Raw genomic sequence first — 26,303 nt, forward strand, 5'->3', positions numbered from 1 at the left:
AGCCCCACAACTACAAGTGTGATTTGCCCCATTTTATGTATGGTAACCTGAGGCTCAGAGGTTAAGCATCTTGCTCAGGGTCAAGGAGCTAGTAGTACCTGTCAGAGATAGGATTAAACCTAGGTTGACTTGACTCCAAGTACTCTATTCCACTGCCTCGGAGACTGATGAAATATTAGCATCTCGTTCTTTTGGCCTAAATATTGTCCTCACCAGAATGCTCTTTTAAAATGCAGTGCCTCTTTTTTGGGGATTGTCCCAGGCCTTCCATCCTTCTTTTACTTCCGAGTTCTGCTTCTAACTCTCTGAACCTATTTATTATGCCTCAATAGCTATCTTAACCTGTAACATCATTGGCTGTGCCATCCCATTCTCTCTGATGAATTTCTTCCTAGGCCCCTATTTTGGAGAGGAGGACTATCCTTCATTCCATTCTCTCCTCCTCCCTCAGTTAGAAGCTGTGTTTCTCACTCTCAGACCTTTGCCCTCAAGTCCCTTTGTGGATACTTTCTCCTTCCCGCCTTAGCTCCAGCTCTGTTTTATTAGAATATGAGCTCCTTGAAGACAGGGGCCATCTTTCTTTTTGCTGGGGGTGTGTGGAGTGTTCAAGGAGGACCAGTACCTCTGCTGGGAAGGCTTGCCAAGCCCTCTTCAGGGCTGCTCATCTACCTTTGGTTTCTACCTATCATTCAACTCTCACATGTGACTCCAAGAAGCTGTAGCATGCTTAGCCCACACTCCAGTAAACCTCTCAGCAGACAGGGCAAACCACGTTGAGAGTAACCAAAAGGCCTCAAACCCATTGGTGAGTTAGGAGGATGTCTATGCCAAGTATGTGAAGACTTACCCTTGTGAAATGGTTAGATGAAAACTTGTTCCACCAGCCATGAAGGCAGCTGAAGCAGGTGCTGTAGAGCATTTAGAGCTTGTTCAAGCATCAAAGACACCAAGGTCAACCACTGCATCCCAGGTCATTGACAGTTGTCCTGACTTTTGTCTTGCCACTGGCCTTCAATGACTCTGGAAGAGAGAGTGAGGCTGATGACTTTGTGCAACTCTATATCACTTAAATCAAATTCTTGCACAAATCCAAATAGCATCCCATGATGTCATAAGTCCTCTTAGAAAATGAAGGACAAATAATAATATTTGTATCCCCAGGACTTAGTATAGTGCCTGGCACATAGTAAGCACTTAATAAATGGTGGTATACCTACCTACCTACTTACCTACCTGCCTACTTACCTACTTATCTACCTACCTACTTACCTACCTACCTACTTACCTATCTACCTACCTGCTTACCTATTTACCTACCTACCTACCTTCCTACCTATCTGAATGCCATTTATAACATCCCTAAAATGATCATCTAGCTTTCAACTAAAAGATCTTTTTTGAAAGTTCAAATTCTAATGATCCTTAGGGCCAAGTGTCAGGTCTATCTCCTCTAGTAAGCTTCCCTTAACTACTCTAACTTGTACTAATTCTTTCCTTTGATTCCTAGACAGCATTTATTGTCTGCTCTTTATACCAAGGTTCCTTCAAGCTCTGACCTACAAAGCCCAGAACCATGATTATGTCAGTCAACAAGCAGTTATTAAGTGCTTACTGTGTGCTAGGCACCATGCTAAGTGCTGGGAATACAAATACAAGGAAGAGGAAAGTCCCTACTCTGAAGAGGCTTACAGTTTAATGGGAAAGATAATACGTAAAGGGAAGTTGAAAAGGGAGTGGGGAGGAAGAAGGTATTGGGCAGGGCCATGATGGAAAAGTCTAAAGGAGTGCAGCCTGGTGGGAAAGGAAAGATGACTAGGTTGGATGTCTTCCTTATATGGAGGTTCTGGGAGGAGCCATCCAATCAGAAGGCAGGCTTAAAGGGGCAGATGGTACTTCTGAGGTGTAGATTCCAGGATTGGTGTGATGATCTAGGAAGAAGAGGTTTCAGGGGCATGGTCTAGAGGAGGAGTGTCTTATCTAGGCAGTTCTAACAAATCATTCCACTTAGTCACTCAGAAGATGTCCGTCACCTAGCATCAATAAATACTTGTAAAATGAGTGAAGTTACCAAATGAACAAAATGAAGAAGGGAACGATCACCTAAATCTTCTGCCCTTAGGTGACTAGAATATGGACATCTTTGCAACCGTACCTACTGCTTTGGCATCTTTTTGTACATTCTAAACAGGGGGTCTAAAACTTTTCTGTATTAAGGACCCCTTTTGGCAGTTCCTAATGAATCAGAATCATGATTTTAAATGCATAAAATAAAATACATAGAATTACAAAGGAAACCACTCATATTGAAATACAGTCATTAAATTTTTTTTTTCTTAACAAAAAATCACAGACCTCAGATAAATAATCCCTAACTTAGAGAGATGAAAGACATTGGAAGGAACATAGCAAAATAGCATCTGTGGTCAAGAATTATTTAGGTGCTAGGAAGGCATGATGTAGATGCCCACTCTTGGTTCATCTGGAAAGAAGAATTCTCCCCAAATCTCCTTTGAACCAACCAGTGCTCCAAGGCATTTGTTTCCTGAGGGAAGGGGAGGGTACAACTCCCAGATATAGTCTGAAAAGCCAATGTCTGTGAATGAGAAGTGCCTTGGGATTGAGTCCTCACACAATCATTGTTAGCACACTACTATTATCCTAATTATGATTATTAGCACATTTACTGCCTGCTAAACAAGGTGACAATAAAAGCCCCCCTACACGAGTGAGAAGCTTGAATCTTTCAGGTTAATGTAGCTGACACAAAGCAGAGAAAGGATGTCATTTCTGTTTCCTCATAAAGGATACTGCATCTGCTTCTGAAAAGTAATTACAGAATTAGAAGTGAACAATAATTTCCTTTTGAAGCAGGGAACAGAGATAGCAATCTCATTTGGAGTCATGAATCCAGTCATAGGATTAGAGAACAGGGTTCCCTGGGAGGAGCTGCAGGATAAACAAACCCCAAATCAGGAGGGGGAACCCTGTGATGGCCAGAGAGGGTGGCTCTCATTATCTCAGAATGATTTGGATTCAGCCTTTTGGGCTGCTTCCCAGGAACAGGGTGGTGGCACTGGGGAAGCGGTGACAGGGAATGCTTTTAAACAATCATGTCTTTCCTTTCATAGAAGGGAATATATGTGTGGGGAGCTATTCTGGCCAAAATATGAAGTAGCTAAAGCCTACCCTTGATGTCTTCTCTCTCACAATTCTTTCCTACCTCCTGGTCCACTGTCTTTCAGAAAACTCATATTCCATGATCCAAGGACTCTGCTCTAAACTGGATGACCCAGTTAAAATCCTGCCTCAGACATGAGACCCCTTTGGCAGAGTCTGATTGTGTGACCCTGGGTGAGTCACTTCCATTCAAGTCTGTCTGTTTTCCATTTCCTCATCTGTAAAATGAAGATAGTAATAGCATCTGCCAACCTCACAGGGTTGTCGTGAGGATCAACTGAGGTTAACGTATGCTAATTGCTTTGCAAATTCAAAGCACTATATAAACGTTAGTCATTATTGTAGTCATCGTCATTAATCAGCATGATATGAAGGGATGATCACGGGATTTCAAGTCAATCTTAAAATCTTCCCTCAACTGCTGGGTGACCTTGGGCAAACACTTAACCTCTCTGGGTCTAAGCTTCCTGGTCTGTAAAGAGAGAGCCTTGGACTGGATGATTCCTAAATTCCCTTCTCCTTCTAAATCCTCTAATTTCATGAATTGTCCTAAATAAGTTAAGAGAACTGCCTTAACTGTTCACGGGTTGCTGTGAGTCCTTTGTTGTTTTGAATTTCCTGTGGAGAGTAACAAAGGCTGTCATATCCAATGCGCATTGTTACCTCGGGCACTTGCACAGGACCTTGTTACCTATGCACATTTCCGGGCACACAGAACAAGTTTAATAAATGCTTATTAACTGGTTGACTGATTCTTTGAAGACCTGGTTAATAGATTTTGAGGTTCCCAGAGGAAACCGAGCAGAAAGAAACCAGGCCAAACAGAATACACTGTTGGGCCACAGGTTACATTAGTGTGATTCCAGGAGTTAGGGAAGGTCAGTTTCTTTAAACACACAACACACACCCCCCCACCCCCCCACCCCCCACATTCTACCTTGCAGCTGATCCCTGAAATTCCACCCTTCAGACTTTTCCTAGATAAAGGCTTTGATTCTCCTGGGATAAGTGCATTAATCTGTTAGCAATCATTTACACTCAACGTGATTGAATTTCACATGGTTTCCCAAGAGCAAAACACTGGGTTGCTGGGCAGAGAGCAGGTAGAAAAGAAGGCTCTAAAAGGGGAGGAAAAAATATTCACTATCTTTAGAAATTTGACTGAGGACAAACCTTTCAAGTCACCCAGTCATCTACTTCCATGTATTTGCTAAAGAAGGCAGGGATGTTCTCCTTCCCCACCCAGCCCCTCCCGGGTGGTAAGAGGATAAGCTATTTCCTCTGACAGATACCATGTATACAGATTATGTTTCCTTTTTATGAAGATTGCAGTCATGATAGAACACCATGCTCCCCTTCTCCCCTCCCTCAACTTGGGCATCTCTGACCTCTGTTGTTCCTGGACATTTAGCTCCATAGGAGGTTAGTACAGGGAGAGACGGAGTGGAGGTGATGCTTTCTATGTAAGACCTAGGTCAAGATCTCTAGCTGGGAAATACCTTGTGTTTCTCCTTGTTCAGAGATTGCTTTTGTGTTGGGTAATATAACAACTCATCTTTTAGTTTGATACTGGGTCTTGAGAGGTACACACACATGTACACACACACCCCCCACACACTGTATGTGTGTGTATGTATGTATTTGCATTTCTATCTGTATGTTCTCATTATCCCGCTATCTGTCTATTTGCACCTGGCCTGGTGTCAGGAAGATGTGAGTTCTAACCTAACCACTTATACTTACTAGCTTTGTGACCATGGGCAAGCTGCTTTACTGCTGTTTGTCTCAGTTTCCTCAGTTGTAATTGCACAGGGTTTTGTGGAGCTCAAATGAGGTAGTATTTGTAAAGCTCTTAGCACAGTGTCTGGCACAGAGTAGGTGCTGGGGTTCATCCTTTGTTTCCAAAGAGGACCAATGACACCATGGGATGATGCCTTGACTAGTGTGTGAATTGGATTTGTGAGGCAGAGTTGCAAAAAGTCATCATCCTCACTGTCTCTTCCAGAATCATCCAAGTCCAGTGGCAAGATAAAAGTCAGGACAACTGGCAATGACCTGGGATGCAGTGGATGGTCTTGGTGTCTTCAATGCTTGACCAAGCTCTAAATGCTCCACACAGCTTCAGCTGCCTTCATGGCTATTGCAAAAAATTGTTCTCATCCACCCATTCCACCAAAGGAAGTCTTCACATGCTTGGGGTAGACATCCCCCTGACTCGCCAATAGGTTTGAGGCCTTTTGGTTACCCTCAACCCAGTTTAGCTGAGATAGTGTACTGGGTGGCGTCACAGGTGAGGTGGATGAGTAGCCCTCACACCAGAGGTGCTAGTCCTCCCATACACCAGTGCTTATTCACTTCTCTCTTCCTTATTATCACTTCCAATAATCTGTAAGCTCCTTGAGAACTGGAATTGTTTTATTCCTTGTATTTCTATCCTCAGTACTTGGCACAGTGTAGGTATTTAATTCAGCACATAGTAGGTCCTTAATAAATGCTTCTATAACTTTGAAGACTTTCCCTCGCCATACATCTGACACTAGCATAAAATGTGAATTTTGATGGTTTTTAAATTTTCTTTTCTATCTTTTGTTTGAGATGGGGCGGGGTTTGGATCTATGATTTCATTGGTTTAGGGAACTCCCAGAGTGGAAACTCCCTCTGCCACTCATGTTGATCAACATTGTTCCTGTAATTGTAGTGGGGTGGGGAAATCTCTGATTTGCTGAGCTGGGCCCCTCCCATGGAACTGGATATATGTTCTGGCCCATGGCTGAGAGAAGGCACTGGGATGTTAGAGTCCCTTGGTCACTGGGGGCTCTGCTTACCATGATTGGCCACTGAGATTCAGGGGTGTGGGGAGGTGGATTCTTGTCAAGAGGAGTCTCCATCAGGGGTGATCTCTAAGCACTGTGGAAATGACTCTGCTATCCTCCTTCAGACCCTGCTCTTTTGGGAGCCTTCTACTTCCTTCTCTTAGAACTTTTAGAGAATTTCCTGGGGGCACCGAGTGGTAAAGTGAATTACCCATGGCTATAACACAGAGCCAATATATATGAGAGAGAGGATTTGACCCTCTGCTTTCCTGACTCCGTGGCCTGCCTGCTCTCCACTGTGCCAAGATGCCTCTCATCTATTAAATAAGCTTGTGAGATTAGACAGCTGTACCCCAGAACAAGCTCTGTAGCACAATTTTTTGGATACTGAACATCCCAGGACTCTTAACAGCGGACCGAAGAACAGGTTTTAGTTAGGGGAAGAAGAGCTAGTGAAAGCAACTGGAAAGGTAGGTGTGGCATGGGGTAGGAGTTTTTAGGAAGGACAGTGAACCAAGACCACCTGCTTCACAGTGTGGACCGGTTGGCTCTGGTACTCAGCTTTAAAAAAGGCTTCATGAAGATGGCATTAGCCTTGGGCCTAGATGATCCAGAGCCGAGGAAGGTGGTGGAGCCAGTCATGCAAAGTCAGGACTATAGACACTGAACATGGAAGTCATACATGAGTTTAATTAAAAAAATAGTTTAACCACATTTCTATTCTGGATATGACATCCTGTTCCTACAGAGCAGCGTTCTTAAAGCCTATAGATAGAAACACTCATTACCACTCATAGCCCTCTGGAGGGTGGGAGAGACAATTTTTTCCTCTCTTTCTTACACACAGAGGGAAAACCATATTAGCTCATTTCCGAAATTGTCTTGTGGGGTTTGGAAATAGAAACCATAACAGCTCATCTTGGGCTGCAGTGGTGACTTGGTATTCTCCTTTGCTCTGTTCTGCCCTTTGACCTTAATCTCTGGTTTCTAACAACGGACCCTAAGAGGTCCATTAATAGATTTCAAGAGATCTGAGCACTTGAGTGGGAAAAATTACATCTTTATTTTCACTAACCTCTAGTTGAAATTTAGCATTTCTTTCAATTGTGAATATAAGTAACAAACATTATTCCAAGAAGGGCTTCTCCAAATAGGTTTCACCAAACCACCAAAGCGTTCTATGACAAAAAAGGTTAAGAACCCCAGGTTTTGAGGCCTTTCTGGACTCATTCCAAGTCAGATACTGAAACTAGGATACCTAAGTTACAGCCTCAGTTTTCCTGCTGGCTGGCTCTGTTTTAGTTTTTCTGACTCAGAAATGTTTATAATAATATTTTTTCCCCGCCTATGAAAGGAAAAGATTCAACATCTGTAAAAGTTCTGGGTTTGGGCTCCTGAGATTATCTCAGGTTTTGTAGAATCCACAGTAGTAGGATTTCAATTATTATTATTGCTATCAGTAATTCTTTGTGTTTGGTGAGTAGAAAGTGCCAGATTCTAATCTTGATTTATCATTAAACTCTTTTGGATCATGGCCCTTCTTGTGCATACTATTTTATCCAATCCAATTGAACAAGCACCTGTTAAGCACCTACTCCAGGTGCTAGCTATTGGTGGTACAACAACAAAACAAAACAGGTTCCTTCCCTCCAGGAGTTTACATGGGGAGCGGGGAGGAGGATGCAGCATGTAAACAGATAAGATACACAATTAGCTAATGAGAAAGGTATCACTAATGTCTGGGAGATCCACCTTTGGTGTCTGCCTCGAATTAACTCTCTTCTCCCCCTTTTTTGGCGGGGGAGGAAATTGGGGTTAAGTGACTTGCCCAGGGTTACACAGCTAGTAAGTGTCTGAGGCAGGATTTGAACTCAAGTACTTCTGACTTTAAAGATGATGCTCTTAAAGGGAAAGATAGAATAGGGTAAATTATCTCACATAAAAGTGGCAAGAAAAAACAGTTGTATTGGAAGGGAAGAGGGGGCATGTGAAAGGGAATGAGTGAATCTTGCTTTCATCGGATTTGACTTAAGAAGGGAATAACATACACACTCAATTGGATATCTTACCCTACAGGAAAGTAGGAGGGAAGGGGATAAGAGAGGGGAGATGATAGAAGGGAGGGCAGTTTAGGGGAGGAGGTGATCAAAAGCAAACACTTTTGAAAAGGGACAGGGTCAAGGGAGAAAATTGAATAAAGGGGGACAGGATAGGATGGAGGGAAATACAGTTTGTCTTTCACAACATGACTATTATGGAAGTGTTTTGCATAATGATACATGTGTGGCCTATGTTTAATTGCTTGCCTTCTCAAGGAGGATGGGTGGGGAGGGAAGAAGGGAGAGAATTTGGAACTCAAAGTTCTAAAAACAAATGCTCAAAAAAAGTTGTTTTTAAATGCAACTGGGAAATAATATATACAGGCAATGGGGTATAGAAATCTATCTTGCCCTATAAGAAAGTAAGGGGAAAGGGGATGGGGGGGAGTAGGGTGACAAAAGGGAGGGCACACTAGGGAAAAGGGCAATCAGAATATATGCCATCTTGGGCTGGGGGAGGGTAGAAATGGGGAGAAAATTTTGTGACTCAAAATCTTGTGGAAATAAATGTCGAAAACTAAAAATATTAAATAATAAAAGAAAAGATCCAAGAATAAAAAATGCTGATGCTCTATCTACTGCACTACTTAGCTGTCCTTCTGGCAATTAACTGTCATCTGTGGCCCTAAGAAGCTGTAGCATATGCAGTGGGTACACAATAGTAAACTATCTTGGCAGATGGCCTAACCTAGTTTGAGGGCAGCCAACAGGCCTCAAACCTGTTGGTGAGTTAGGGGGTGTCTACCCCAAGTATGTGAAGATTTCCCCAGGCAGAATGGGTGACTGAGAATAATTTGTTTCGATATCCATGAAGGCAGCTGAAACAGGAGGCTGTTGAGCTTGGTCACACATCCGAGATGCCAAGGTCATCCACTGCATCCTGGGCCATGGCCAATCATCCTGATTTTTGTCTTGCTACTGGATGTTGATGACTCTGGAAGAGAGAGTGAGGCTGATGACTTTGTACAACTTTGCCTCACTTGAATACAATTTCTTCATGAGTCAAGACATCGCCCATGCTGTCATTGGTCTTCTTCAAAGACAAAAGACAAGAACCTTGAATGACTAGTGTTTCTAAGAGCTAGTGGTGGAGAGGGAGTGCATTCCAGGCACAGAAAACAGTTTGCACAAAGAAAGGCACAGGGGCAGGAGTGGATTCCTCATCAGGAAGTGATGTGGCTAGAGTTGAACTATTTTGTTGGCATTTTTGTGGAAAATCGGTTAGAGAAGAGAAGGAATAGAAGCCAAGAATCTAATTAGTTGGACGTTGCAATAGTCTAGGTGAGGGATGATGAAGGCTTGAATTAGGGTAGTGATGGTAGGAGAGATGTGAGATATGTCATAGAGGAAGAATGAACAAGACTTGGCAATGAATGCAATATGGAGAGGGAGAGGCAAAGATTGAAGATGATGCCAAGGCTGTGAACTTGGATGACTGGAAGTATAACAGAAATAGAAAAATTTGGAAGAGGTGTGTATTTAGGGGGAAAGACAATGATGTCAGATTTAGATATGCCAAGTTTGAGATGCTTATGGCTGCATCTTGGAGAAGTTAAACAGGCAGTTTTTGATGTGGAACTGTATAGGATTCAGGAGAAATGTTGAGATTGGTTCTATAGATGGGATTCCTCCACATAGTTTTGATAAATGAGCCAATGTGAACTGATGATGTCACTAAGAGAAAATATTTATAGAAAGTATTGAATATAGACCAGGATAGTCTTGGGAGACATCCATAGTTAGTGGGGAATGCTGTGAATGCTCATCCACAAAGGATCCTGAGGGGGAATCAATGTTAGAGGTGGGAGGAAAGCCAGGATTCCAGAAACCAAGGAATGAGAGAATAACTAGAACAAGGAGCAAGTCAACAGTGTCAGATGCTACAGAGAAGTCCAGAAGGCTAGAAAAGTCCACTGGATTTAACAATGAAGAGATTGATGCTAACTTTGGAGAGAGCAGTTTCTGAGGATTGGTGTAATCTGAAGCCAGAGTGTGAGGGGTGAAAGATGAATGTGAGTCAAGGAAGTGGAGGTATTGAAACCAGCTGGATCTTTTTCTAGTAGTTTGGCTATACAATGGAGGGAAGAGAGAGAGAGAGGAGAGAGGAGAGACATCTAGGACCAAGAATAGGGAGGTGAATGATTTTTTTTTAAAGGAGGAAGGGAGGCCTGGGGAGACTTTGTATGATGCCAGGAAGGAGCCAATAGACAGGTTGAGATCACAGATTAGAGTATTGTGAGATACGGCCTCCAAGTCTGGAGTGATTTCTCTGGGACGTTCCTGGTACTGCCTACCACAGGGCTCTGCTGGTTTTTTTTTTTCTGAATTTGACTAGGCAACTATACTAGAACCTCTTAGCTGGGCACTGTGAGGACATGTAGGCTTTGACTTCAGAAACCATGGCCAGAGCCAGCCCCAGGGAAGATTGTTAACTAAACCATTTTTCTGGTTCTCTACTTTCTACTGCAGCCTCTTTCTTCCTTTCAGAACCCTCTTCACCACATCTCTAGGAAGATGGCTACCTTCACTAACTTCTCACTCTCAGGGACAGGAGTGGGGAACCTGTGGCCTTGAGGCCACGTGTGGCCCTCTAGGTCCTCAAATTTGGCCCTTTGATGGAATTCAAACTTTTGAACCTTTTCATCAAAAGGCCACACTTGAGGACCTAGAGGGCCACGCGTGGCCTCGAGGCCACAGGTTCCCCATCCCTGATCTAGAACATCTCACTCCAGCCATCAGCCTACTCTGTTTTATCCTTCTTGGAAGTCGAAAGCATTCTCTGTTTATAGAAGAGTACACAATTAGCTGCTCCATAAAGGCTTTTCCATGATGTGCTAACCAGTTCAGTGGTCCAGGGTATTTTGAGCAAGGATGAGAAGCAAATCCTAGTGGTGTGTAGGCGAGTGGTTCCTGCCGTTATGGCTGAGTTCAGCAGTATAAGAGGCTGCTGCTGCTGCTGAAGTCAGCTCTGCACCAGGAAAAAGGTCTTGTGGTACCCTCTCTGAGGGATCTGGGGAAGTGCTTTACTCAGCTTTGCGTGCAAGTACTGATATCCATCCTGGAAAATAAAATCTTTCCTGCCCTCTATCTCTGTTTCCTTCTTACGCTTCCCCTTCTACCTCCAACCCTCAGTGGCCCTGGTAGTGAAATGAAAAGTGTAATGAAAGAAATTAGGATTTGTCCCTGCTGTCTCCCCTCCCCAAGTTGAATGAGGATATTATGACCTGCATGAATATAGGGCACATCTCCCACCTCCCTGCCAACTCTGCTTTGTTTGAAGCATATAATCAGGGCAATTTTTTTCAGGGTCCACTTTACTTTTTTTTCTGCTTACAAAGACTTATTTTTTGAGGGTGTATTCAGGCATATTTGAACCCATATGGTAGCATGTTCCTTCTAAATCTTGGTTGGATTGTTGCTGGGTGTTTGGGAGTGACTGATCGAGAAGGGAGCATGTGACAGAAAAGATACTGGCCTAGAAAGTGAGAAAACTTGTCTCTTCTCCCCCATCTGCCATGGTGATCATTAGAAAAATCACCCTACCTCTTTGTCTCATTTTCCTCATCTATAAAATGCGAATAATAATGCCAAATTTTCTCTTCCCATCTCATGTATAAAATGCGAGCAATAGTGTAACATTTACCCTTCGCCTCTCATTTGTAGAAAGGGGATAGCAATGCAGTATTTTCTCTTCCTATTCTATCTATAGATGGGGATAACAATGCGGCATTTCCCCTTTCTACCTTGTCTGTTAAATGGGGATGATAATATGGTATTGTGCCTTCTATATTAGGAAGGCAGAATTTATAATTTCAAAGAGAATCTCATATGTGCCTAAAAGGTCCGGAACCGCAGGATATAAGGAATTCTCTAGGCAGAAGGCAGGAGAACTAAAGCATGTATTTACACTCCACAGTAACAAGCCCACAAACCAGTGTCCCCATTTTGATATTTTAATCAAAAGCTTCCAGGCCCAATAAGTCCGCCTCACAAGGGTAACCAGGAGACCACAGAGAAGCGAGATGGTATAAGGCAAAATCGTATACATGCTTCCCCTCTACGGTAAGAAGATTACCCACTAGCCTCCAGTCAGCTCTGCTACCGGCAGCTCAGCTTCGGCTGTAGGCGTCTCTGGCTCCAACCGGAAAAGGAAGAGAGGATCTTCAAGCTGTTCTCTCCCCTCTTATAGAGTTTTTGACATCATCAAGCGCCGCCTGAACGACCAGGGCCGATTGGTTCTTGACTTGGCCCCTCCTCCTAGCATAGACCAGGTTAACACACCTCCCCTCAGCCAGCCCCATGACTCATCATGCAGGAAGTTCTCTGATTCCTGGCATGGTCGCTGGGCTTCCTGGCCCGGAAGAGCAAGCCCCAGTGTCCAGGGAAGCTCAATGAGGTAAGCTGAGTCATTCAAAGAAAACAAAGTCCATTCTGGTTACACCTTCCCACCTCACAAGGTTGTTTTAGGATAAGTGCTTTATAAATGTGAATTTTTATTTTTATGATTATTAAATTAGTCAAAAAGGGGAATCTACTAAGTGATTCCTCATGTTCTAACATTCTGTAATTCTGAAGGTTGACGTAAACAGTTAGATATATGCTTACAATGATAATAATGCCTCATATTTGCATAGTCCCTTAAAATTTGCAAAACGGTTTTAACATATGTTGTCATGCTTGATCCTCACAAAACCCTGTGAGATAGGTGCGATTATAATGATTCCTTTTTTTTTTTTATAAATGAGGAAACTGAGGCCTGGTTTGAGTGATTTGTCCAGGGTCACAAAACCTTGAAAAATAAGAGGTAGCATTTCAACCTAGGGATATCTGACTCCAGGTCCAATCCTCTAACCACTGTGCAATACTGTTTTCATTGGGCAGATTGCAAGCTATCCTCCTCTCCCGTGTTATGTGTTTCTTCTCCCTGTCTTTCTATATGTTCTCCCAAGAGAAGACATTGAATGGGACAGAGGCCTTGCTCCAGAGTAGTTCACCTAATGGGCAAGGGGAACTTAGGCTACTCATCTGTCAGCTCTTCTCATCACATGACTGGTCTATCTTCTTTTCTCATCTCATGTGGCATTGATGAAGTTCTATGTGACTTCTCACGAGTGGGTCACCACTGGTAATGCACGGGTGCCACTTCAGTTTGTTGTTGCCTTTGGTTACGTGTAGTTCCAATTTTTTTGAGGTCATGTGCTCCATGATTTATAGCCAAACGGCATCATAAAGGATGTCGGTGTTAAAAGAAGGGTTTTTGTGGTAGACAACAGTCTGGAATCATTGGAAGCATAGGACACTATCGTGACGTGATCCAGCCTGATTTCCTCCTCCTCAATTGTGAGCCCAGCTCATTGCCCACAGCAGGATTTATCCAAGATCCAGATGCATCGATGGACTAACCTAATAGCCTATTCATTGAGCTTTGTGCCATAGTCTGGGCAATCAGGGCATTTAAAAAAATCTGCTTTATTTTCCCAGTGGGGAAAAAAGACTGATGTCTTCTGCATTACCGATAATTTTGTTGAGGGAGCTTTGTAATATATTGGAGCTTGATATAAATAGCACACTTACCTGTGATCAGGAACATTTGAAGAACCTTTCCATTAATAACACATCTTTTTGTTCGAACATTTTCCAAGACACAGTACAACACGAGAGGTGAACATTGCTCCCTCCACCCCCCTTGTTTACACTCTCTTGTTGTCAGTACTCAGAGGCTCATTGAATGAAACTATTTGCATATATCATAGGCTCATATAGATCTCTGTCACAGGCTCTTGAATATTTTTTTAATCTGTAGGAGAGAGGCTACTTATTTTTTTTTGAAAGAGGGCCTTCAAGGCTGTATTCTGTTCTTAGCTGAAAGCTTTAAAAAAATCTTATCTCCTGAGGCTTTCTTGTTGTTCATTACTTTAATTTCTCTTAGAAAAAGGTCATGGATTTGGAGCTAGAAGGGAACTTGGTCATTTAGTCCATCACCCCATTTTGTGGAGGAGGGAATTGAGGCCCAGAGAAGACAAATGACTTGCCCAACGTCAAATAGCTAATTAGGAACAGAGATGAATTTATTAGGTTTTATTTTGCTTATTTTGTTTTTATTCTGAGCTCAACAGAGACCAAATTAAATAAGAATTTCCACATACATAGTAGTGCAGAAGAGAATTGTGCATGAAAATGATCTTTATTAGGAACAGCTAACTTTTGTTTTTAAGTATATAATAGCTTCAACCAATAGCTGTAAAAAGCTTTCCTGATTGTCTGTGGCTCTTTCTGAACTTCCTTCTGTTATCTTTCTTGAATTAAAAAAGATTCCTCAATGAATCTCTTTCTATTTTTTCCCTCCTTCCCTTTCCTTCCTTCCTTCCTTCCTTCCTTCCTTCCTTCCTTCTTTCCTTCCTTCCTTCCTTCCTTCTTCCCTTTCTCCCTCCTTCCCTCCTTCTTTCCCTCCCTCATTCCTTCCTTCCTTCCTTCCTTCCTTCCTTCCTTCCTTCCTTCCTTCCTTCCTTCCTTCCTTCCTTCTTTCCTTCCTTCCTTCCTTCCTTTTTGCAGATTAATTGCAATGAACAATCTTGGCTCTGGGAATGAAGGATGAAAGCCACATACTTCTCAGTAGAGGAGGGGGACTAGGGGAGTAGAATGGTGTTACTATGTGGTTGCTTTGTCAGATGGTGGTGCTTAACTGTTTTTGTTTGTTTCTTTGGAGGCAGTGTTCAACGGGGATGAGGATGGTCTATTGGGAAATTACAGTGATGCAAATAACAAAAGCATCAATAAAAAAGAGGAAAAAGGAGAGAACAAAGTATTTCTGCTGGGCAGGCGTCAGGTTTCGGTAGCTTCCAAGCCTTTGGCTGCTTCCATTTCTTGATCCTGTACTCTATTTTTCCAAAATAGTGTTTGTCATCCTCCCTTGTATCTACCTTTGTAAAGAAAAATCTCAAGTTTCAACATCAAGGTATATATTGACTTATTTCACGGCATTTTGTCAAGTTCTTAATAGTGTTTTTCTATTTCTTCAGTCTCTGCAACAGATACTGGTGCATAAACTGTGATTATCTTCACGGTGGGCACTGTGAGCACTGCAGGGTGAGATAACCAAGCAGCTCACGAAACGGTATTTCTTGTTACCTTCGGGCACCTGATGAAACCTAAGCTGCCACCTCTGTTATTCACTTTTCCAAGGAGAACCACCAGGCTGACAATGAATTTAGTTGCCTTTTATATCTCTTGCCTTCAGTTATAGCAAGGATGGCAATTCCAATGCAGTTCACTTTCTCTAGCAATGTGTCAACTTGTTGGTCATTGGATAATGTTAAATTACTAAGAACACCAATAGATAAATTAGTGTTAGAAATGGTGTCAGAATTACTTTATGTTTAGTAGCCTTTGCCTCCATTATACTATCATTGCTGTGGAAGTAGAAGGAGACTCAGGTCTGGTTTTAATTTTTGTCTGTCTCATGTGCTAAAGAATTCAGCTGAGAGGGATGATTGATTGTTTCCCTGTTTTATTCCAATCAATATTAATCAGTTCAGTGTGATTCCATAGGGGTAGTGATTGTTAACAATTATTGGTGATATACTCATCTAGTAACACACATTTAGTCAGTTTAGTTCACTAATATTAGTATAGGAATTACATATATGCATATTTTACATATTTTATATCTAAGAATAATTAAATAGATTCTTTCTTATAATCAGTCCCCAAAGCTTGAACTCCAAGCTGTAGGTTCACTGTTCACTAACCTTATATAAAGTTCACTGGCCTAACCATAAAATGTGGCCAAGTTCAGTGTGAGTGGGAGGTCTTGGTGTGATATGAAAAGTGCTCCAACTTATTTTTGTACCTCTGAACTACCCTCTCTTGCCCAACATGAAAAGGAGACAATCTTATGATCACTCGGTCAGTGGAGATGACCCCTGCCTTGCCCACCCATGCTGACGCATCATTTCTGGCCTTCCTGGTGAGTCAGGAGCAAGGTCTATCAACCAATGAGACTTTATTTTACTTGCCTCTTGTGAGAGTCTGAGTATCAAACCCTATAAAACTAGGGCCCTAGGGAAAGGGGGAATAATCTCAGATCTTGAAGAAGATCTGATATACACTTCATGGCGAGGGGGGGCGGGGCAGCAGCAGGTCCCTTTAATAAAGTGCTATATAGGCTTGGAGCTCTGCCTCAGTTTCTTTAATTGTAGATTGGATTGTAGATTTAATTGTAGCTGGCAGGGACCACAGAGACCATCCAGTCCAGTCTTTTTCCTCTTCCCTCACTTTAAATGAGGACTACAGAGGTTAAGAGCTCAAGTGTCATAGACATTACATGTCAGAGGTGGGATCTGAACCCAGCTGCTTAGCTAGTTTGCTTCTCAGACAACAGCTGTACAGTCTTTTGTCAGGTTCCACAAAACCTTTCCAACTTCCAACAGCTCTCCAGAGTTTGCATATCAGTGTGCATTCACTTGTCACAGAGCCTTCAAGAACTTAGGGTCCTATCTCGTGTGCTGCTTTAAAACTTTTGTAGAGAGAAACTTCATGAGATTTCTAAATGCCTATTGGCTCCTCTTTCACATGGCCCTGGAGAAGAGAGCACCTGGGAGGTTCTGATAGGAGTGGCTTGGGCTAATACTTTTTTAGCCCCTTTAGTAAAATGGTCCTTTGAGGTCATAATGTAGACTGTTTGCATATATTCCCAAATAGGACAGTGCAGCAGAAGGAATACTGGATTTTTGATTGAGAGGACCTAGATTTGAATTCTACATCTTCCATTTTCTACCTGTGCAAACCTAGGTAAGTTATATAAAATCTTTGGTCCTCAGTTTTCTCATCTGTAAAATGAGACTTTTGAAGGAGAGGATCTCTAGGGTCTTCTAAATCTGCCCCTTCCCTATGTTTATTGATGGCACCAGGGTCTTTCTAGTCAGCCAGGCTCAACACCCCAAAGTAACCTTTTATTTACTCTTTTCTTCCCTCCTATAACTCCATTCTCCCTATCCTCTCCCGGATTTAGTTGCCAAGACTATCTAGTCTGTCTCCACAATATTTCTGGTATTGATCTTCTTCCCACTCACACTGCCAAGCATCCTAATCCAGGAGCTTATCACCGCTTGCCTGGGCTGTTGGTCTCTACCTATCTCCTTTCCCTTTTCCCCTCTAGTCCACATCTATCACACAGCTACTGAAATGATCTTCTGAATGCGCAGGTCTTATCATGTGACTTCCAGATTCTGGGCAGGGTCAGCGGAAAGGGGGGAGGGGGTAGAAGGGAGTTGATACCTTCACCCTGCTGCCTAGTGAGGACATAATGCAAACACCTGACCCTGGTTTTAAAGCCTTCCTAACAGTCAATCTGACGAGAGCTGACCTTTCTATCCTTATTTCACATTATTCGCCTTTCTGTACCTACTCTACATTCCAGCTAAAATGGATTACTAGCCGTTCTTTGATCCTGAACATTGAAACAGCCTCTGAACTCTCTCCCAGGATATACCTCTATCCTTGCAACATGTACTTCCTCCTCATACTTCTCTTCCTTCAAGGCCCAGCTCAAGGACCACTTCCTCCATGATATTTTCCCTGATTCCACTAGGTGAAAACAACCTACTTGAATTTTCCTAGAATCCTTTGCTCCTCTCCTTTTCTGCCATCACCTTTTAACCTTGTCCTATACCTTTCCTTTCTAGTAAGGCCCTTGAGGGCAGAGGCCGCATCATTTCCCATCTTTGTGACCCCAGCATTTAGCGCAGTGCCCTGCATACAGCAGGCACTCAAATACTTGGTGATTTGCATTGGTGAGGCGAGCCTCCTGTCAGGATGAGTACTCTGGCTCTCAGCCTGCTGGCAGACAATACAAAGTGGAAACATTGTCTGCGAGCTCATGAAAATTTGATGTGGAAAGAGAGTAGGGCTGCAGCCAAAGGCAGGATGGGATTTGCCAAGGTGAATTCAATATTTCTGCATTGATTTTGGTCATCATTTATAGCACCAGAAGCTAATGACCCACTGGGGTTAGACTGATCTCAGAGGGCTTTCCAAAGTGAGGGAGGGGATAGGATGCTCATGGTTGAAGTGTTTTCCTAGAATTTTATTGGAAAGGGTCAATGCACATATGGATCACAGAATTTGGAGTTGTGAGGGACCTTGGGGATTGTGTAACCCAGTTGCCTCATTTGTTTTGGTGATAGTCCAAACCAGAAACATGTACATCTCCCCTTAGTATCTCAGTTGACTGTGCTGAGGGTTTGTAGAAAAACTAGGGAGTGTAAGAGGTAGCCCTTTGCCTTCAAGGCAACCTAGGCTTTGTGGACAGAATGTTGTGTCTGGAGGTAGGAACATCTGAGTTAAAATCCTGCCTCAGGCACTTATTAGTTGTGTGACATTGGGCAAGTTACTTAACCTTTGTTTGCCTCTGTTTCCTTAACTGTAAAATGAGGAAGATGATAGTACCTAACTCTCAGGCTTCTTGTGAAGATCAAAGGAGGTAATGCTTGTAAAATGTTTAGCATAGTACATGGCACATAGTAGGTGCTATGTATGTGCTTAATTCCTTTCTTAAAAATAATTAGGAAACAGAATGAAAAGGAATCACGGAACCTCAGACTTGGAAAGGACTCTAAGCCCTAAACGATAATCCTCTCTAAATCATACCAGACAAGCAGTTATCCAATTTTTGGTTAAAGACTTATGGTGAGGCAGAAACCTCTTCCTCCCCAGGGAACTTAAGCCATTTTGGGACAGTTCTATTTGTTAGGAAGGTCCTCCTTACTCTGAGCCTTCATCTGCCTCTTTATAATGTCTACCCATTACTCCTGGTTTGTCCATCAAGTCCAATCTCTCCCATTTCCAGCCCTTTAAATACTTTCAGGCAGCTGCCATTTCCTCTGAAGCCTTTTCTGCAGGCTAAATATTCCCACGTCTTTGATCTGATCCTCATGGAATGAATTTGAGACCTCTCAGAATAATGTTGGCTCTTCAATTTATGCCCTTCTTAAAATGCTGCACCAATTGAGCACAATACTTATGCTATGGTTTGACCAGACCAGGGAAGAATGCCTAGAAATTATGGATATAGTACTAGGCTTTGAGTCAGGAAGAACCCAAGTTCAAATCCTTCCTCAGAAAGTTAATGGCTGTGTGACCATAGACACAGACCTAGACAGTTTCCTCATTTATAAAATGAGAGGGCTAAAGGTCTCTTCTTGTGTTAAATTTATGATCCTGTATCTCCTTCCCAGTTCTAGACACCAAACTACTCAATGTGCTTTTTTGTAGCATGCTGTTGACTCACCTTGAGCTTAGGGTCCACCCAGATGCCAAGATTTGAAGCCCAAGACAGAGAATTAACTTTCGTCTTTAGAGATAGATAGGATTTGTCTGGGCAGAGATGAGAGATGTGGCAGGCCTAGAAGTACATCAGAAACAGCTATTCAAGTTGCTGTCTACCTGATTGTTTCCCTAAACGTCAAAGTAAATTTCAGGTTTAAGAATATACCAGAACTTTTAATGATATTTTAATTCTATTTTTATTTTCATTTTTATCTACATCCTCCATAATTTTATTTCTTCAATTTCTTTTGGGAAACCTCCTCTTGTTGTTTAGGAATGGTCTATTCATTTTTTCCCATAAGGATTTCTTCAATACCATTGGGATTTTGGGGTGTGACTCGTATATGGGTTGGTAAGGCCATGAGGTTCGAAGGCATGCCTGGGTATTTTGGGGGCCATGCTATGCTGGAGATGCTAAGTGATTAGAAAATCCATATCCTTGATCCCTCAAAAATTATATTTTGAGTATGTCCAAGAAGGCCCTCATCATATAACCTACAAATATATATCCAGGTCTACTGCCCAAGCTTGCCATGATCATTCACCCCACAACTGGAATGACAGAAAGGAACACTTTTCTTCTTTAAAGTGATATCTTTCAAATACTTTGTGGCATTTTGTATATACGAACCCTTGAGAACTTGGGAAATTTCATAGGTGTTGTTGATGGGAACTCTTTGATTTGAACCCTTTCACTTGCATGATTTTGCAGGGTTCTTTGTATCAAGTGAGTATCAGATAATATCAAGAGATAATCTCAGGGACACTTATGGGCAGAGCAATATCACAATTTAAAATGAAAATATAAAGAAATAATTTTTGAAGGGGAGAAATTCTGAGAATATTATTTTTAGTTTCTTCTAAATTTAAACATTCTGTTCAGTGATTCAAGGAAACACAGTGTGTGTGCCCTTAGCATTAACAATCAGAATGTACTGTTATTTTGTTTTATTGTCAAAGAGTTGTAAAATTTAATATGTTGTCATTCTTATTTTCTTCATTTCTAACCTCCCTTATTGGAATGCAAGCACCTTGAGGGCAGGGTCTGTGTCCTTTCAATAACAGAATATCAGAGTTGGTATCAGAATGCAGAAGTCATCTAGTTCAACTATGTCCTAAAGGAGAAATTTCTTCTCTGACGTTTCTGACAAGTGGTCATCTAGTCTCTAATTAAAGACTTCCAGTGGGGGCGGGACTCAATACTTCATGAAGCAAGTCATTCCATTTTGGGACAGCTGTAATGATTTAGAAGCTCTTTCTCGTAATAAATTTAAAATTTTCTTTTTGCCCTCTTAGTTTATATTTCCCACTTTGTATAGTGCACTAGTGAGCATCTGTAGGAACTCAATAGTTGCTTAATGATTTGGTTGAGTCTAGCTTGGGACTCTTTTTTCAATGGCTGAAAATACACAATTATATTGTAATAGTGGTTTACTCTATAATAGCAAAATGAGAAGGATAAAGAAGGATAAGTAAAGCTCGTTGAAATACATTACCTGATGCAGGACAATGGTCTTCTATGGTGAGTTTTGTCTGATGAAGCATGTGACTGATGCAGTAGCATGTCTAGCTGCATATGAGAAGCCCTTGTGCTAAGTGTTATGGAAGAAGGTACTGGTCCATAATGAGTATCTGCAAATCACTTTTCCTGGTTTTTAAAACCATTTCTTTAAGAAAGTCTGTTTTTGTGTGGTGACCATGTAAAGCAATGGAAGCCATCTTTGACTGGCCTTGATTGACTTAGAAAGACATTAAACTATTGCCAGAATTATGAAGTCTTTCTTATAATTTCATATAAGAGGAAATGTGTTGTAGTGGATAGAGAGTTGGTCTTGGAGCCAGGAAAAGGTAGGTTTGTGTCTCACTTTTGACACAAACTGACCCTGGACAAGTCATTTGCTTTCTCAGGCAATTTTTTAAGACTCTGAGATGCAGAGCTACCAATCTACAGTGGTAGAGGATATTTTCTTACCAGTGAAATCAGAGGACTAAATGCCAAAATGAAGTCTTTCTTTAAGGGGGATGCAATTTCTTCTGCTAATTGGGCAAGTCCCACCACATTAGGGTAGATATAATTAGTCACCCAAGACTAATAAGAAAGACAAGAAGCCCATTGTGTGACTCCAAGGATAAAACTTAGATTATTGTATTCCCTTCTGGCCACAGAGTGCTTGGAACACAATGATGGCTTAATAAATACTTAGTGATTGTGAGCCCTGCATTTTAGAGAAAACACAGATTAGCTGGGGAATGTCCAGAGGAAAGCTATCATGGTGGCAAAGGGCTACAAGTTCAGGCCATTTAAGGAATAGTTGGAAAGGTTAAAGGTTAAAGGAGAAGAGAAGACTTAGGGAGAGCAGAACAGGCAAGCTATATTGAGGGCTGGTTCTGAAATGGGAAGACTTAGGTTCAAATTCTACTTCTGGAACTATCTGTGTGACTTTGGCAAGTTCCTTAATTTCTGTGATCTTAATTCCCTGATCCATAAAATGCAGGCACTGTACAATATGCTTTCTGAGGTCCTTTCTAGCTCTAGATACATAGTAAATACTTAAGAAACATTTTTTCATCCATCCATCTATCCATCCATCCATCCATCCATCCCATGATCCTTATTATTTGCAGGTCTGGATTTCACATAGAAAAGCAAATACATTTGCTCTTATCAATAGAGAGTAGAATCAGGAACATTGTGTGGCAAAAGGGCAAATGGGCTTGATTTAAGGGGAAAAAATGCTACAGCTATCCAAATGTGGAATGGGCTCACTTGGGGGAGGAGTGGATCTCCCCTCATTGGAGGACTTCAAGCACCCACTCAAGGACCATTTGTTGGACGTGTGTAACAGTAAGGCAGTAATAACAATGTAGATGATAATTGTCAAAATGCCTATGTAGTTCTGTGTCACAAAGTATGCGAGACTCTCCACATAGAAGGCAGAAGAAGTAAACCATCTATTCAGACACCAGAGAACCATATCTTACAACCCATTTATCCAGTCTATCATAGCAGTAAAGCATTCCGCACACAATATTACAACCTGGAACCTGGCCGTCCCAAAACCTCTCTGACCCCCTGCTGGAGTCTTCCCAAAAACAAACTCACGGTACAGCCAAGTCAACCTGTTCAATTCTAATAATCATGAGGTGGCCATTAGCAGCCATTAGCTTCCATAATTGTTTACTCTCTCTGTTTCTCTCTTCATTTCCTGTGACATAACTTTCTTTTCCTGTCAGGAAGCTCTTCCCACCACATGTGACTTAGGCTTTCTGTGATGTAAGCAGGTTACATGGCCTATTAATGGGTGGGAAAGATCTTCAAATCTAAATTGCTACTACAACATGTCGTAGAGAGTTTTCGTTCAGGTGTAGGTAAGACTAGGGAGGACCTCTGTGGTCCTTCTCTTCATCTCTAAACCATGCTACCTGCAGCCCCAGGCTCCTCCTCTTCTGCCAAGAACTCAGACTCCTACCCCTGTAGCCCTAGGGTTTGCATGGTGAACTTTCACCTTACCTAATCCTGGTCTCAGGCTTAGCATGCCACTTTCTGTCCATCTCAGTGCTATGTTGGGGCTTGAGTTTCCCTTCCTCTAAACTCACTTTCCAACTCTAGCTCTGTGCTGCCTTCCCTTATTAGAATGAAAGTTCCTTGAGGGTAGGGCCTGTCTTACTTGCTTGATTTGAATCCCCCAAATGTATCACAATGGCTAGCACATTGTTAAGATCTGAATAAAATGCTTTTTTCGTTCATTCATACATTCATTTCAGTTCTAACACCTATGATCCTATGAAAGCATGCCTACTATTTCTTTTGAAAAGCCCCAAGAGTGTATAAAATGGACTTTACATCCAGTGGACGCTCTATCCCTATTCTCAAGAGATAAATTTCCTTGAGGAGTCAGCACCTACCAGAGTATTGAGCTCCACAAATACTTGTCAACTGATTAATTGATTGGAGTCAGCTTTAAGCATTGGGAAGCAGCATTGTGCATTTCACTTCTCCTCCATCTTTTGAGCTGATCTCATTTGACATCCTTGTACCCACTGGGCTTTGCTTCTTCCTTCAAATCACCTGCAGTGCTGGCTCTCACTCCAGCAAGAGAATACTTGATATGGCACCATGATTCCCGGTGGGCCGCCATCAAACTGGAGATGGAGAGCAAATGGAAATTGTCTGGAATGTCATAATTGTTAAAACAATGATGAATGGCCCTGCAGGAAGAATGCTGATGTTGGCAATCTACTGGCTATGACTGCCCCAGTTATTTTAAACCACTCTTAATTAATCTCCACAATGCAAATGACCAGGTAGAAACTCTAGTTCCTATTAAAAGCAATTTGGTTCTGTCCACCTATCCTGTTTCTTAGAAGCAGAGAGGGAAAATGCATGTGAGTGTGTGTGTGTGTGTGTGTGTGTGTGTGTGTGTGAGTACTTCATTCTTTGAAATGGAATGTAAATTTTTTTGGATTGTGTGAATATGATTACTGATGAATACCTCAGCCCAGTAATTTTTAGTGCCTACCTGGATAGAATTTTTTTTTATAAACATGTGGTTGCTTATGCCTATACCTTTGCAGGAGTGATGGTATTTCCATACTTCCTTGCAGTGTCCAGCAAATGTGATCTGTGGCTTTGTTCTTTTTTTCAATCTGTGATGCTCCAAAGGCCCCATCAGTGCAATGGGAGCCTGCAGCATCTATTTTGGAAGCCTCAAACCTGTGGTCTTGTGTGAGTGACAGGCATTCAAGTGCAGATTAGGCACACCCTTTTCACTAGTATTTTGGGGCAAAACTGGGTGGAGTTTGATGACCCTGAGGAATTCTTAAGTGTCTCTTCAGCCAATTTGGAGAGTGGCAGCATACTGCATGTGGTTGGATTGTTGACTGAGAAAAAGGCAGATCTTTCTACCATTCCAGTTAGGGTCTCGGGGAGTGGCTAAAGGAGAATGTGAAAGCAGAGGGGTTCAGATAGGCGTGTCCACTGGATGGGGTAGCACAGATCAGGCTTGGATTGACTTTGTAGCTGCCTGGCCAGATCTTTGTGAAGAACAAATTTTTATATTTTGCAATCAGTTAATCAAACAGTGAACAAGCATTTACTAAACAACTGTGTGCCAGGCACTGTGCAAGGTGCTAGGGATACAAATACAGAAGTGAAACAGGCCCCTCCAATAAGGAGACAGGGAGGGGAAGGGAATAACATTTATTAAGTGCCTACTACACATCAGGCACTGTGCTAAATGCTATACACACATGATCTCGTTTGACCCTTCCAACAACCCTAGGAGGCAGATGCTACTATTATCCCTGTGTTACAGTAGATGAGATTGAGACAAACAAAATTTAAGTGACTTGCACAGGGTTACACAGCTAGTCAGTGTCTGAAGCTGGATTTGAACTCAGGTCTCCCTGACTCTGGGCCTGGCACTCTGTGCTTGGTGGTGCCACCTAATATTGAAGAGTTTACCAACTACCAGTTAGTTGAAATAGCTACACTGGCTTCCCAATGTATAATGCTAATCATCACAGGAGTAGAGGCACTGAGTATGGTACTTTTGTCAAAGAAAAAGGCAACAGAATCAAAGCTTACTAGTGGCTCCTTAGATTTTAAGTGGCAAAGGCAAGGCCAACAGTGGTGTAGTGGAAGCCAATGGCTAATGACAGAGGAGGAATTCTAGAGAGCCGGGGTAAAACAGGACTGTTTTTGTTGATTTAAGTCCTTTTTGTCATTAGTTCTGGGATAAACAATGAGATAGTGAAGTTCAGCGGTCCTCATTGAAGCTGGACATTGTTATTAAAAATCTCCACACTTAAGGCTTACTCCAATGGCTCATCATCTGACCAAGGTGAAAGACTTTTAGGTATTGGTCGGCAATCAATGGTATGTCTATTTTTTCAAGGACCAACGTCCAAGGAAGCTCATAATCAGAGGGTCGGCCACTGAAAGCTTTGGATCACAGTGGCTCATTTAAACAATTTACTAAAGTATGGAGCAGCTAGGGGAACACTGAGATTAGTGACATCACTGATATTCGGAAGTACTGATACAAATATTAAAAAGTAAACCTAAATCATCTCTTCTTCAATCAAATAATCCCAATTTCTGCAATCTATTTTCTTAAAAACACGTTTTTGTTATCTTTTACTTTTACATCACCTGTATTTCCCAATGTATCCTTTCTCCCTTCCTTTCTCAGATAATAACAAGAGAAATCATTTGGGTACAAGTAAATAGCTAGTGCTATCCTGGATTAGGATCCGAGTTTGAATCCTGGCTCTGTTGTTTCCCATCTGTGTGACCTTGTGTGAGTGATTTAGCTTCTCTTGGTCTAAGTTTTGTCATTTGTAAAGTGAAGGGTTGGACCAGTTGGCCTCTGAGGACCCTTCCAGCTGTGAGTCTCTGATCCTTTGTTCCTAATTCAGTCCCACAGCTCATCCAGCTCTGTCTCTGGTGTGTTTATCAGTGCCTGGTCAGTGTGGTATTCCTTGCACAGAGCCAGCTTTGAAATGTTAACTCAGGAGCTGAGTCTAATACCCTCCTAGCTAACTCTGGCTTCACATTATAATAATGATAGCCAACATTTTTGTAACGTCTTACTGTCTGCAAAGTGCTTTATATAACCAACCTCATTTCATCATCAGAATACCCCTATGAGATGGGGCTACAGAAATCAGCTCTTCCCTTGGCATTCCCTTCCCATCTCCTCTCCTCCCCCCATTCTTCTCATGATGAAAATACAAAGGGCATGCCTGAAGATGACTAGGCACAGTTCAGAAAATCTCACCCATGTCAATTTTTTTTTACAAATTTGCATACATGGCAGCTTTAGTGGAATTGTTGGGGGCCTTCCATTTGAGAGTGATGAGCCACCTTCTTGGATCCAAAGACCTG

The 26,303-nt window shown here is 42.1% G+C and overlaps 1 protein-coding gene across 1 annotated transcript in view; it reads left to right on the top strand.

Annotated features, from left to right (window-relative positions):
* SH2D4B (SH2 domain containing 4B) overlaps window positions 1-26,303 on the top strand; it is a 191,707-nt gene that overhangs the window by 21,071 nt on the left and 144,333 nt on the right. The window contains exon 2 of the mRNA XM_036737088.1: window positions 10,330-10,342. Coding sequence (XP_036592983.1) covers window positions 10,330-10,342 — 13 coding nt within the window. The remainder of the gene's footprint in view (window positions 1-10,329; window positions 10,343-26,303) is intronic.

This window comes from Trichosurus vulpecula, chromosome 8 (assembly GCF_011100635.1).
Source record: "Trichosurus vulpecula isolate mTriVul1 chromosome 8, mTriVul1.pri, whole genome shotgun sequence".
NCBI lineage: Eukaryota > Metazoa > Chordata > Mammalia > Diprotodontia > Phalangeridae > Trichosurus > Trichosurus vulpecula.